Here is a 12,768-nt window from a genome sequence, read left to right as displayed (position 1 = left end):
GCAAAATGTCACAGGACCTTTCTTGTAGATCATTTTTTTTGCAATCAAAATAAGTCATTTAATAATTTTTTAATCTCAGTTCAAAAATTACAGGTTTTATAAATTAATTATTTGGGAAAAAAACTGAAATTTTCGTTAAAAAGTAACTTTTGAACGGTCAGATTTATCAAAAAATTATAAGAGACCTTTTTTGTAGAGCGTTCGATTCCCCACAAAAATATGTTATGGTCATTTCAATTTATTGATCCGTCAACGAGTTATAAAATTTCAGTAAAAAAAAATTCCCATGTTATTTAAATGGGAAATTTTATTTACGCGAGCGCGCGTTTTGTAATTGAGTTTAGCCCAACTTGTACCCAATTTTTTTATGTTACACTCGTAATTTCCATATGCGACTGAAAAAAATCTCAATTTTATTTAACACAGTCTAATATATATACATACATACATATATAATTATAACGAATTGGTGTGGGTGTGACGGCTTAATAAAAATGATTATTATTATTATTTTTTTTTTTTGTTATTAAAAGTTTATGCAAGTACATATATATAATAAATAAGTATTGAATGATAAATAAATATATATAATAAATAATATCGTAAAGCTTTATTGTCAAAGCTTTATATAATTTGTTGAAAAGTATTCATATTAATATAAATTAATTGGAAATTGATGTTTATTATAAATTCAAATGTTGATATTTTTTCATATTAATAAATTATTTATTCGGTTTTAAAATAAATTATAAACTATTCAAAATAGATCAATTAATTATGTATATAATTATTCTATAATTACGTAATTAAAATTTTTTTATATTTTATAAAAAATTTGAATTCGTGATCAGAAAAAAATCAACATTTGAATTTATAATTTTAAAATTTTGAAAATTAATTAATTAATTATATAAATTTACCGTACGTTGACAAGAATCTTTTTGTACAATACAATATAACAATCCGATTAAATATAATATTGTATACATGTGAGTATATATATATGTATAAATATATATATATAAAAAAAATTAAGAGAATTTATGGACAGCGCGTTTGATGAATTACTTTTTTTTAATTAAATTAAAAATATTGTAAGCAATTAATACGTAATTAATTAAAAAATTAACAATATACTTTCTGGAGAATTAAATTCTCATTGAAAGTAATTATGTATTATAATTGCAATTAAATCATTTTTTTATAATTAACTGAATATTTATAATTTACAAAATTAATAAAATTCGGTGTGCCGTCAACTGATCCCACTAATTTTACACCACGACAAGTGATCCGACATCTCATCCCATCAACAATTAATTTTTATCAACAACTAATTTATATAATTTAACTTTTCATATTTACAACAGTGAATTTTAATTACTCATGTCATAGTAATTAATTAATAATTAATTATTTTATTAATTTGTCTGTGGGATCAATTATTGTGTGATTACTTGTCGGGGATCAGTTGTCATGAAACCCTAAAATTCATATGATTAATTAAGAGTATAAATGTGGCAGACATCAGACAATTTTAAAATTATTAATGATTATAGTAAATAATTAATAAAATAAAATTTGAAAAAAATGCGCATTTAAAAAATTTGAAAATTAATAAGTGCATTTTTTCGAAATATTTTTTTAAAAATTATTTCCTCTATTGATTTATAATTTGAAATTTGTCTGTCTGCTACTTTTACACTCATGATTAATTATCAGTAACAATAAAAGTTTTTTTTTTCTCACATATGACTGAGTGTTAATTAAAAAAAATTAGTAATTGAACTGAGTAGAATTGCATGCGTGTATTGTGTGTCGTTTTATGTATGAATTTAATTGCGCAAATGTTATGTCAATGATTGATTTATATTAATAATAAGTATAATTAATAATAAATAACATAACAATTATAATATTAATGATAATTGTAATAATTGATATGTAACAAATAAATAAACTTTTAAAATAAGAAAGTAAATATTGTATAATGTGAAACCCGAGTGTTTAATGAGTAAATAAAATTTTATTAATTAAATATTATTGATCCTGAGATTTATTACAGTTATTTTAATGTCATTATCAGGGCCAGGATTTTTGCGTTAATTTAAAAATAATTAATAATTAGTGGTGTGAAATTTTTTATATTACGGGGAAAATATTGGTCTTATGAAAAAAGTTTTTGAACAAAAGTTGTAGGAAATTTAATTTTCTAAAAAAAATGTCTCCGATGATTTTCTTATACGATCAATATTTTTACTGTAATTTCAAAATTAAGATTTTTACAATTAACAAAATTTTGAATCTTTATTTTTGAATTACGGTGAAAATATTGATCGTACAAGAAAATAATAAGAGACATTTTCTTTAGAAAATTAAATTTCTTACAACTTTTATTTGAAAAATTTTTTTATACGGCCGATATTTCCACCGTAATTCCGAAATTGAGATTCATAATGAACTATTCAAATTTTTGTTAATTATAAAAATCTTAATTTTTGAATTACGGTGAAAATATTGATCGTACAAGAAAATAATAAGAAACATTTTCTCTAAAAAATTAAATTTCCTACAACTTTTGTTCGAAAACTTTTTTACCTAGACCGATATTTTACCCGTAATGTCAAAAACTTGAACTATTCATTTAAAAAATAAGGCAAAAATCTTGTCCTTAGTCATTATTTTATATTTTACCTATCAAGGGTAAGTATATTTATATAAATATCTAGTTTCTTTACTTTAATTAATGTACAATTTTTTTTTTTTATTATGTCTTTAGTCGTAGATTAACATAATTCTTGTAAAGGCCCAAAAAGATGAACAGCAGGACAAGTTTCATCGGGATTCCCTAAGAATTGTGCATACAATTCTTGAAAACGTGCGAGAGTTAATCCACCTCGTCTTCTATCATCATCCTGGTAAAGGAAATTGTTGTATTAAATTATTTATATAAGAGAAATAATTAATAATTCATAAGAATGGCGCCGCACATTTTTCAAAATTCAGTGTACTTACAATGATACTGAAGTTAGCCGACGTCTAATAATTTTTGGATTCTTTAAAAGACAATAAAGTATAAAAAAAAAAAATATTTAAAAAAATTACACTTATAGTCTTTTTAATTTTCTAAATGTGCATTTTTTCAGTTTCTTTTTTTCTTCAAATTTAATTGTTCAAAATGAAATCCTAAAATTTTTAATTGTCTGCTAACTTCAGGATCATGTACTTACAATTTAAGGGTGGATTCGGAAGTGCTCTAGCTCTAGCTCTCGACAAGTGTTGCCATATTATGAAAGCTAGAACTAGAGCATTTCCGAATCCACACTAATTCATATAATTATTAATACAAATAATTTTTAATAAAATTTTTAAATTTCGCGCCGTTGGCGCTACTGCGCGACGCTGTATTCGACGTTCAAATTTTTACTGAAGTGGGGGGCGAGAGAATCGCAAAATCGATTGCTTTGAATCAACTGACGGTTCGATAGCGGCAGTCAGTATCATAGAAAATGGCAGTATTAGTCCGGATTCGTCTTTACGTTTAAATTGAAACAGTATTGCAGTTAATTCGCGAAATTATCCATAAAATTTGTTGCTCATAGTTTTTGATTAATTAAAATGTGCAGTGTTTGTAAAATTTTAATTGTGCAAAGTGTCTGTCGTGATTAAGTGTTGAGTGTTCAGTGCTAGTGTAAAGTGTTGCGAATTGCTGATGCTGATGACTTCCAAGTTCCTGAGCAAAACCATCTGGCATCGTCTGGTGGGAAATAGCAGTTAAGTGACGTTTTTTAGCTGCAATACACTTGGAACAATTTAATTTAAATCTCCAAGTGTATTAGGACACCCTTCTGCACATTATTTCCCCACCAAGGTTTATTCAAACACTCAAGTGTTTTTTTTAAATATTTTAAATATTTTTTCTACAATATTCTACCACCCTAAATATCTATAATTAAACTTTTCTCACGGCGGGAAAAATTTGTAATTCAAAACTTAAATTTTAATTTATTTTGTAATTGTGCCGAATTTAGATCTCTAGAAATTACAAAATAATTAATTTTATAATTTTCTAACTCGTCCTTTTTAACTTCCCGCTATGAAAATTTCAAATTTTCAAAAAAAGGAAAATCTTTGGTTTCGGTCCGATTTTCGAAAATCGAGTTTTCCTCAGATGTCGAGGTTTTGAGTTCCTAGGAAACTATTCTGACTAATTCCGGATGGACGTTCGCGCGCGCGCGCTCACGGAGCTCGAAAACAGCGGGAAGTTTTGGGGCTGGTCCACAGGGTCCGATTTTTTTAGCTGTGAGTTACGTAGATCTAAATAATTAACAATAAATATATTAACTTACAGTTAAAAGACTTTGATAGGCTTCATTTAAAGCATCGATGCTATCCAAAGGAATACGTGACGCGCAATTGTATCGGTATTCTTCAGCAGCAATCAATCCATCCTCTGCAAATATATTTTTATACAAAATATATATATTAATATGAATAAGTAAAAAAAAATACCCGAAGTATTTTTAAAAAAATTTCTAAGATGGTTTTGTCTGGTCATAATTAACTGACATATTTTGTCACCTTCAAATACAAAAAATATAAAAATAAAAAAATATATATAATTAATTATCAGCTTGTCATCCAGTTTGTTCTGTTATAATTATAACTACAACTTCAAAAGTTAATTTACTGGCGCGCAAATAATTCAAATTCAAAATCATTATTATTTTAAATAATCAAGTGACTTAATTTTATTATTTATAAATTTATGACTCATGAAGTATCGAGCTCATACTTTTAAATACAGAATCGTGATAAATATTAATACTTAAATTAACACATTTAATTTTTTTTATAAATAAATTACACAGAATATAAAAAAATGTACAAAAAATTATGCGAAATTCTTTAAAAATTTATTTTTTTTTTATTTAAAAATAAATAAATGATTAGAAATTTATCATAAATAACTTTAATTATTATAATTACCATTAATGTCAACTAATTTGAAGTGACTGTCAATAAATAATTTCATAGCTTGAGGAAAATCACGATAAGTTCGACCCATACAACTTTTCTGTACAGCTTCTTTGAATTCTTCTACGGTAACGACTCCATCCTGACAGTTAATAAAACAGTAATTTAATTATTAATTAATTAATTAATTAATAAAATTACTGAGGAATAATTAAATAAAAGTATAAAAAAATTAATACTTTATTGAAATCTGCAAGTTCTGCGATTTCTTCCCAAAGTGATAACATGATGTGAAGATTTTCTTGATAACGATTGTAATTAAAGTCACCTTTGCCCTCCATTAATGTCATTTTTAATGCCATGCACTCGAAATCATGTTGATTTAATACTCCATTGTTGTCGATATCTAAAAAAAAAGAAGTATTCATTTTTAAAATTCCCGCGAATTTTTAAAAAGTAAATTTGCCTTAAATAATTAGTATATTACACACCAAGGGAGGAAAGTAGGACATTCTGACCCGCATTTGCTACCCTCACCTTCAACTCGGGTAGGAATTACACACACGGGTTATAATGTCCTACAGTATTAAAAAATTTTTTGACTCGATTAGTGTAAATGACACGATATTGAAAGTAGCCGACGTCTAATAATTTTTAGATTTTTTTCAAAACAATAGATTACAACAAAAAAATATTTGAAAAAATTGCAGCTATAGTTTTTTTAATTTTCTACATGTACATTAGGGTGAGCCAAGAAAACCATCCTATCGAATTTATGTCTTAAAAAAGACCTATATATCGAGAAAAAAATTCTCCCATTGGGCAAAATTTTTAGCTCAATTTTAAAAGGTGTCGGTAGCCATTTGAAATTTCCCATTTAAATAACATGCAAAAAAATTTTTTTTGATTAAAAATATTATAACTTTTGAACCATGTGAGACAAAAATTCGGCTCTAGAATATTCTTGTAGGGCATTAAATTTCTTAAAAGAAAGTCTTGGGAGTCGAATTTGTAAACTTGATATTTCGTATACTAACAGGCCATCAAAGTCTAAAGTGAACAGAATCATACAAATTTAAGGCTTTATTATTAAAAATATCAATACTACGAGAAAATTTGTTCTACATGTAGTGCAATGAAATCACCAACAATATCCACGTTGTAACAAATAATATTATGTTATCGATCCCAATAAAAGAAAAGTATTTGGAAAATCCAAATAAATCCTTAAATTTGTATGATTCTGTTTACTCTAGACTTTGATGGCCTGTTAGTATACGAAATATCAAGTTTACAAATTCGACTCCCAGGACATTCTTTTAAGAAATTTAATGCTCTACAAGAATATTCTAGAGTCGAATTTTTGTCTCCTTGAGCTCGAAAACTTTGTCGAGAATACATTTTCGAGCTCTTCGAGCTCGAAAATACTTTTGTATGCCGTTCTTTTCGAAAACAAATAGTTTTTTACCATTTTTTCTCCAACGATATCTCTCAAACGAATGAACCGATTTTGATGGTTGAGGTGGCATTCGACGCGGCTTATAAAGCTCTAGAGCCCAGTCCATTTTGGAATCAATCCATCGAGCACATTAAAAGTTATCCAAAAAAAACATTTTTGAAAAAATTTTATTTTTGGAATATCTCTAAACGAGCCCTACCGATCAAGCTCAATTTTCTTACAGCTTCAAGCCGCGTCGAATGACACCTTAAAGTTCAAAATCGGTTCATCCGTTCAATAGATACAGGTATTTACATACGTACGTACGTACATACATACAGACATACACTCGGACATCATCGTGAAATTAGTCAGAATAGCTTCCTAGGACCTCAAAACGTCGACATCTGATGAAAATTCGATTTTCGTAAATCGGACCGAAACCTATAACTTCCCGAATTTTTGAAAATTTACAATTTTCTTAGCGGGAAGTTAAAAATTTACAGTTATGGTAAAAATTTATTTTCGGAACTTCAAACATCCATAACTTGGAAAGCTATTAGAATTAAGACATGCAGTTGGACTAATTTTCAAATCAAGACTTTTAGCTTCAATTTTTAGAGGTCAGAGTTTGATCTAGAATCAAAAGTTTCTGAGATATTGATTTATATGGTTAGACTGATGGGAGGGACAATTCAAAATTTATAAAAATGTTTGATTGTTTTAATTCAAAAAATAAATTATTTAAAAGCCTTGGAGATTGAGACTAGATATTATTCTCAAACTATAAGGTCCAGTTTATAACCGATTTTTTTACCCCTTTATTGATTTATTTTCAAATAATAGAAGTAAAGATATCGATCGTTTTTAATCAAAATTAATATTCAATGCATAAAAAAAAAATAAAATTTTTTTTATAACGTTATTTGTTTCTGTTTAAAATTAGTTTGTACTTGAAAACTCGTGATACCGATATCGACAAACAGCCAATAAGCTCAGACAATTTACTTATCTAATAAAAATTCTACCTTCAAAATAATCGTTCTGAAATTGATAACTTCTATTTTCCGTCTCTGACGCAAGTTATGCGACAATTAGCAACCGGTTTATAAATTAAACATTTGTTGAATTTGATGGTGAGGGTAATCGTTAGGTATTTAAAGTTCGCTTGCTGCTCCTACTGATTACAAAGACGACAGAAGTTACCAAAACCTTGACAAACATCAGCGATCGGTAAGAAATTATTTTAGCTTATATATTTTTAATTATAACTTTGATACTATTGATTGTATGAAAGAAAAACGAATACTTTTTTTCATGATACCAGCATCGAAACTTGAAGTTTCAGTGTCTATATAGCCCGTCGAAATAAGCTAATTTCAAGTACTTGATTAAAAAAAGCGATTTAAAACGATTCGAAATAAAAAATTTTAAATACTTTTTAATGCTTTTGAATACCTTGAATACTTTTGAATCCCTCTTCTTATGGGCATTTAACATTGCAAATCGTTTTAAATCGCTTTTTTAAATCAGGGGTCGGTTAAATCGATTTAAAATATGGACATGACACGTTTTGAATGATATTCAGGGATGAAACATGTTTTGATTGAATCATTCAAAATTTATCACATTTTGAATTGAAAATATTCTACTCTCTAAACATGAATTAGTAAAAATAAGTGAATATTCACTAATTCTGAGTGCCAATCGAGCCGTTTTTTGAAATTAGTGGTTCGATTAGAACTTTGAATTAGTGAATATTCACTTATTTTCACTAATTCATGTTTAGAGAGTAATTATATTTATTTAATTATTTATTCCCGAGTCAAAATTAAAACAGTAGTTTGAGCCTCCAAAGCCTCAGTTCTTTTGATGTTGCACTTGCCGCTGAATGTAATATGTTATTTAAGTCCTCGATGTCCTAAAAGTAGCGTATGAAGGAGTAAATAACCTTTTTAAAATGGTATTTTAACCCTCCATGGCCTACCATTTATTTTAAAATGCTATTTAAGTCCTCGATGTCCTAAACGAAGCGCATGGAGGACTCAATCACCTTTTTAAAATGGTATTTTAACCCTCCATGGCCTACCATACTTTTAATCTGTAACTTCGAATGAGCTCAATTCTTTAGCATGATATTATTGTTATATATAAAGATATTTCCAACTGATCGTGAGCGTCCGAGTAGCAGTGCGGTAGTGGTTGTCCTTCATATTCGTAAGGTCGTGGTTTCGAATCCCGGCGGCAGCAGATTGTTTTTCAGCAGTTTTTTTCAAATTCTTCGGCAGTTTCCGTTTTTCAGTACTTCGTTTGTATTTATTGTTCACATAAAATAATTAATTGATCATATACTAATAAGTCAAAGGCTCTAATTATTCAATTCGAATTTCGAATGACATAGTACTATTCTATTCGAACGCCTACTCATATAAGTTTAGCTATTTTTATTAATATTTTAAATTTTGTTATTTTTTAACTCACAACAAAACATTTATTGCTAAGAAATTATTTTTGGAATTTTTAAATTTCAAATTTTTTTCGATCATGGCAGCCATTTCTAATTGGTGGTTCCCTTTTCCCTTCTGTTTCTTTACCAATTGTACGCGATCCGATGAGAGTATTTCTCGATCTATAAATTTAGGCTCTGGAGGCTTATTTTACCTTTTTAAAAAGATGATTCGAACCTAAACTCGGTAAAAGTGGACAAAGTTACCAGGTTTAGGTTCAAATCACCTTTTAAATGCATGGATCTTCATATTCTAAAAAAACAATTTGAACCTCCTTACCCTCGTATAGGATTTTTAGGCTCCACCTTTTTAATTTTGACTTAAGATTCGATATTGAAAATTTTTAATTTTAGCCGATTTAACGATTTATTTATTTTTTATTTAAAATTACCGATAAACTATCATAGATGTGAGAAAAATGATAAGCATCAAGATTGTAGAGAATCGAATTACTTATAAAAAAAGGTCATTGAGACGTTTCATGTAAATAGTTTCAATAGTTTCAACGGAATTATTATTTAAAGTTGAATAAATATTTTAATTTTCAGAATCAACGAATTAAATCGAAATGTCAAAAATTATTTTGCTGTTATCATTATTTATGTTACTGGTCGGGCTTGTGGTAAATGATAATCTTAAGAATAGGGACTGTTACAATGCAGGAGTAAGTTCAAAAACTTTTTACGTAAAAAATATACACGTAAAAAAATGTTAAAAACAAATCCTAGGGGCTAACCCAAAAACTTCCCGCTCGCGTTCCCCTAGAAGACTTCTCTGATATCTTCAAGGCCTTCAAACGGCCATTGGCCGTCTTAATATTAAGCTCCGTTAAGCTGGCAATGAACAGTCAGCAGAATCGACCGAAATTTGCACGAAAATTTGTTGCTAAATAGTTGTTAATTAGTTGCTGCAAACCCGATTTTGTTGCTCGAACTGATTCCCCAGAAATCAAGATAATGCTAGCTTACACATAAGCTAGCAGTAAACTCGTCGTATCGGTGTTGAATGATACGGCTGATGCGTGAGAATTTGTTGCTCAAAAACACCGCGAAAAACGCATTAAAAAATTGAAAATCCGCGGAGCTTAACCACCGGCAGCAAATGATTAATGACCCTGATAACAATACGCGGTTTTAAATAACAAAGGGCAGTCATTAGTTTTGTTGCTGCTCAGAAATAGACTCAGTGGTATCCAAAGAGCTAGCAATAAAATAAAAACAAAAGATCGGTCTCAATGATCAGCAAGGGAAACTTCACGGCCCTGCTATATTAACAGGCGGTTTTTTAAAGCTAGAAGCAGTCGTTAATTTTGTTTGTTGTTAACGTGAGTTTGTCGTTAATAAGTCATTAAAAAATGTAAAATCTGTGTATTTTTGCGACGTATGCTACTTATTTACCGATTGAGTGACCCCTGCAATTAATGGCGCGAGGTTCGCCCAAGGTACATAAATAACTATTTTGAAAAAAATTTTATTTTTTGAATATTTACGAACATACTGTACCGATTATGCTTAATTTATCAAAAAATTTTGGAATCAATGAGCCAAATCGATTCACCCGTTCAAAAGTTACACAATATTTGCATACGTACGCACGTACATATACACATACATACACTTGGACATCATCTTGAAATTAATCAGAATAGCTTTCTAGGATCTCAAAAGGTCAAGACTGTTAGAAATTCGGTTTTCGAAAATCGGGGTGAAAACAATAACTTATCGAATTCTGAAAATTTTCAATTTTCTCAGCGGGAAGTTAAAAAAATTTTTATTTTAATGAAACTGAAAAACGTTAATCTCATATTTCTTTCATTTAATTTGAGAATTTTAATTATAGTGTAAGAATGACGGGGATTGCTGTGAAGGATTCCGATGCGTCAGAGATGAATGGTCGAAGATTTGTTGGCCAAAAAGAAAGTAATCATGAAATCTAAAATTCAAGGTTTCAATAATTTAAGTTTAACATCTAATTAATTATTCCTTGAAGTAAAATTATGTAAGACGCATAAATAAATAAATGGCATTGCGCTATCATAATAAAAAATCTGGACATTGGTTGGTCCTGCGGGCCAGCCCCAAAACTTCCCCCTGTTTTCAAGCTCAAGGAGCTCAAAATCATTAGTACAAATACATTTTCGAGCTCTGCGAGCTTAAAAGTATCCTTGCTCCCCTGTTTCTTATCCCGGGTCGAAAAAAAATCTTAATTATGACTTAAAATTTAAGTCAAAATCCTTAAAATTTAACTAAGTTAATTTTTTTAGTCAGTGTAAAATTTCCATAACATTTGACTTAGATTTGACTTTTTGTGGCTTAGTTACGATCGATTTAAGACAAAATAAGTCACGTTTAGGTCAAAACTGGTTCAGTTTGACTCCATTTCCTTTAGATTTAAGACAAAAAAAGTCACATTCAAGTCAGAATTGCGTCGATTTAAATACATTTTATTTAGATTTAAGTTAAAAAAAGTTTCATTTAAGTCAAAATCGATTCAATTGAAATATATTTTATTCAGATTTAAGACGAAAAAAGTTACATTAAAGTCAGAATAAAACAAAATTAGACACCCGTGTAAAAAAAATTGTTAAGAAAAGGTCAAAAAAGTGTTGACTATTCTAAACTTCAAAACGTGACACAACTACGAACTTTTTTTGAACGCTTTTTAAACTTTTTAAAATTCAAGAGAAATATCAATAAATATCCTCACATTATTAAGATATGCTGAAACGAAAAACGTTCAGAAATAGTTCAAAATCAGTTTTTTCTGAACGTATTTTGCACTGAAAAATGTTAATTCGTAGTATCATGTCAAATGTTTTTTTCTGTGTGTTTTCAGAAGTTTGAAAATTGTTTAAAATAAGTTCGTCATTGTGTCAAGTTTTGAAGTTTAGAATAGTCAACACTTTTTTGACCTTTTTTCAACAATTTTTTTTTACACGGGCAGTTACAACGCAAATTAAAAAAATACTTATAATTAGTAACATGTAATTATTGATAGTAATAATTATTAGCGATAGTTATAATAATAATGATAATTATAAAAATAATAATAATAATAAAAATGATAATAATAATATGAACATTAATAACTATGCCGAATATATTATTATTATTATTATTATTATGTGCTGGTAGTTCTAAAGGTACTTGTTGTTGCCTGGCGACGAATAATTTTCACCAGCTGATTATTAAATTATTTGATTGAATAATTCTTAATTATGTACCGTTTATCATTTGTTATTAAAATTATTAAGCGCCTTCAGGGCCCTTCTAACATTCGTCCCTGAGCTTTTGTTTTTTAGCCGCTAAAATTTAGCCGCTAGTTTCAGCTTCATTTATTATTATTATTATTATTATTATTATTGTTGTTATTGTCAACATTAATGGTAGTAGCACCAGTAATAGAAGTTAGACATAATGTTATGATAACATAATGTATTAAATAATAATATTACTAATTAAAAAAATAATTATTATATTCTTCAGGATCAGAATAAAAAAAAATAATTGCAATAAAAATTTTTTTTATAGTAATTTTAATTTAATCGGAAATAATTTTTTTAAAATTTGCTATAATTAAAATTGAGTTTTAATTTTAGATTAGTTTAATTAATAAATAAGTATAAAAATCACATTCGATTTGACTTAATTTTTAAGTTAAAATTAAGTCAAATATAGAACTAGATTTCGAATCGATAACAAGTTGTTTTTTTAAGACAAAATAAGTCAATGAAACAATTTAAGTCAAAAAAAGTCTAATCTAAGGCAAAAAAGTCAAGATTAAGTCAATATTAAGTCAAAAAAAGTTTAAAAAGTTAAAATGTGGAATACAGTTGTCGGCATATCG

General features: G+C 27.9%; 2 protein-coding genes across 2 annotated transcripts in view; one reads left to right on the top strand and one right to left on the bottom strand.

Moving 5' to 3' along the window:
* Window positions 1-478: 478 nt before the first annotated feature.
* The window catches only part of LOC130674491 (sarcoplasmic calcium-binding protein 1), a 13,629-nt gene continuing 1,339 nt past the window's right edge, over window positions 479-12,768 (bottom strand). Inside the window, exons 2-5 of the mRNA XM_057479837.1 lie at window positions 5,217-5,383; window positions 4,990-5,119; window positions 4,350-4,453; window positions 479-2,915 (exon numbers count right to left, since the gene is read on the bottom strand). Coding sequence (XP_057335820.1) covers window positions 2,787-2,915; window positions 4,350-4,453; window positions 4,990-5,119; window positions 5,217-5,383 — 530 coding nt within the window. The 3' untranslated portion in view covers window positions 479-2,786. The remainder of the gene's footprint in view (window positions 2,916-4,349; window positions 4,454-4,989; window positions 5,120-5,216; window positions 5,384-12,768) is intronic.
* Window positions 7,632-12,768, top strand: part of LOC130674487 (UBX domain-containing protein 1) — a 27,645-nt gene continuing 22,508 nt past the window's right edge. Inside the window, exon 1 of the mRNA XM_057479834.1 lies at window positions 7,632-7,648. The gene's annotated coding sequence lies outside the window, so the exon portion shown is untranslated. The remainder of the gene's footprint in view (window positions 7,649-12,768) is intronic.

This window comes from Microplitis mediator, chromosome 9 (genome assembly GCF_029852145.1).
Source record: "Microplitis mediator isolate UGA2020A chromosome 9, iyMicMedi2.1, whole genome shotgun sequence".
NCBI classification, from domain to species: domain Eukaryota; kingdom Metazoa; phylum Arthropoda; class Insecta; order Hymenoptera; family Braconidae; genus Microplitis; species Microplitis mediator.
This window is presented reverse-complemented; position numbering and strand designations above follow the sequence as displayed.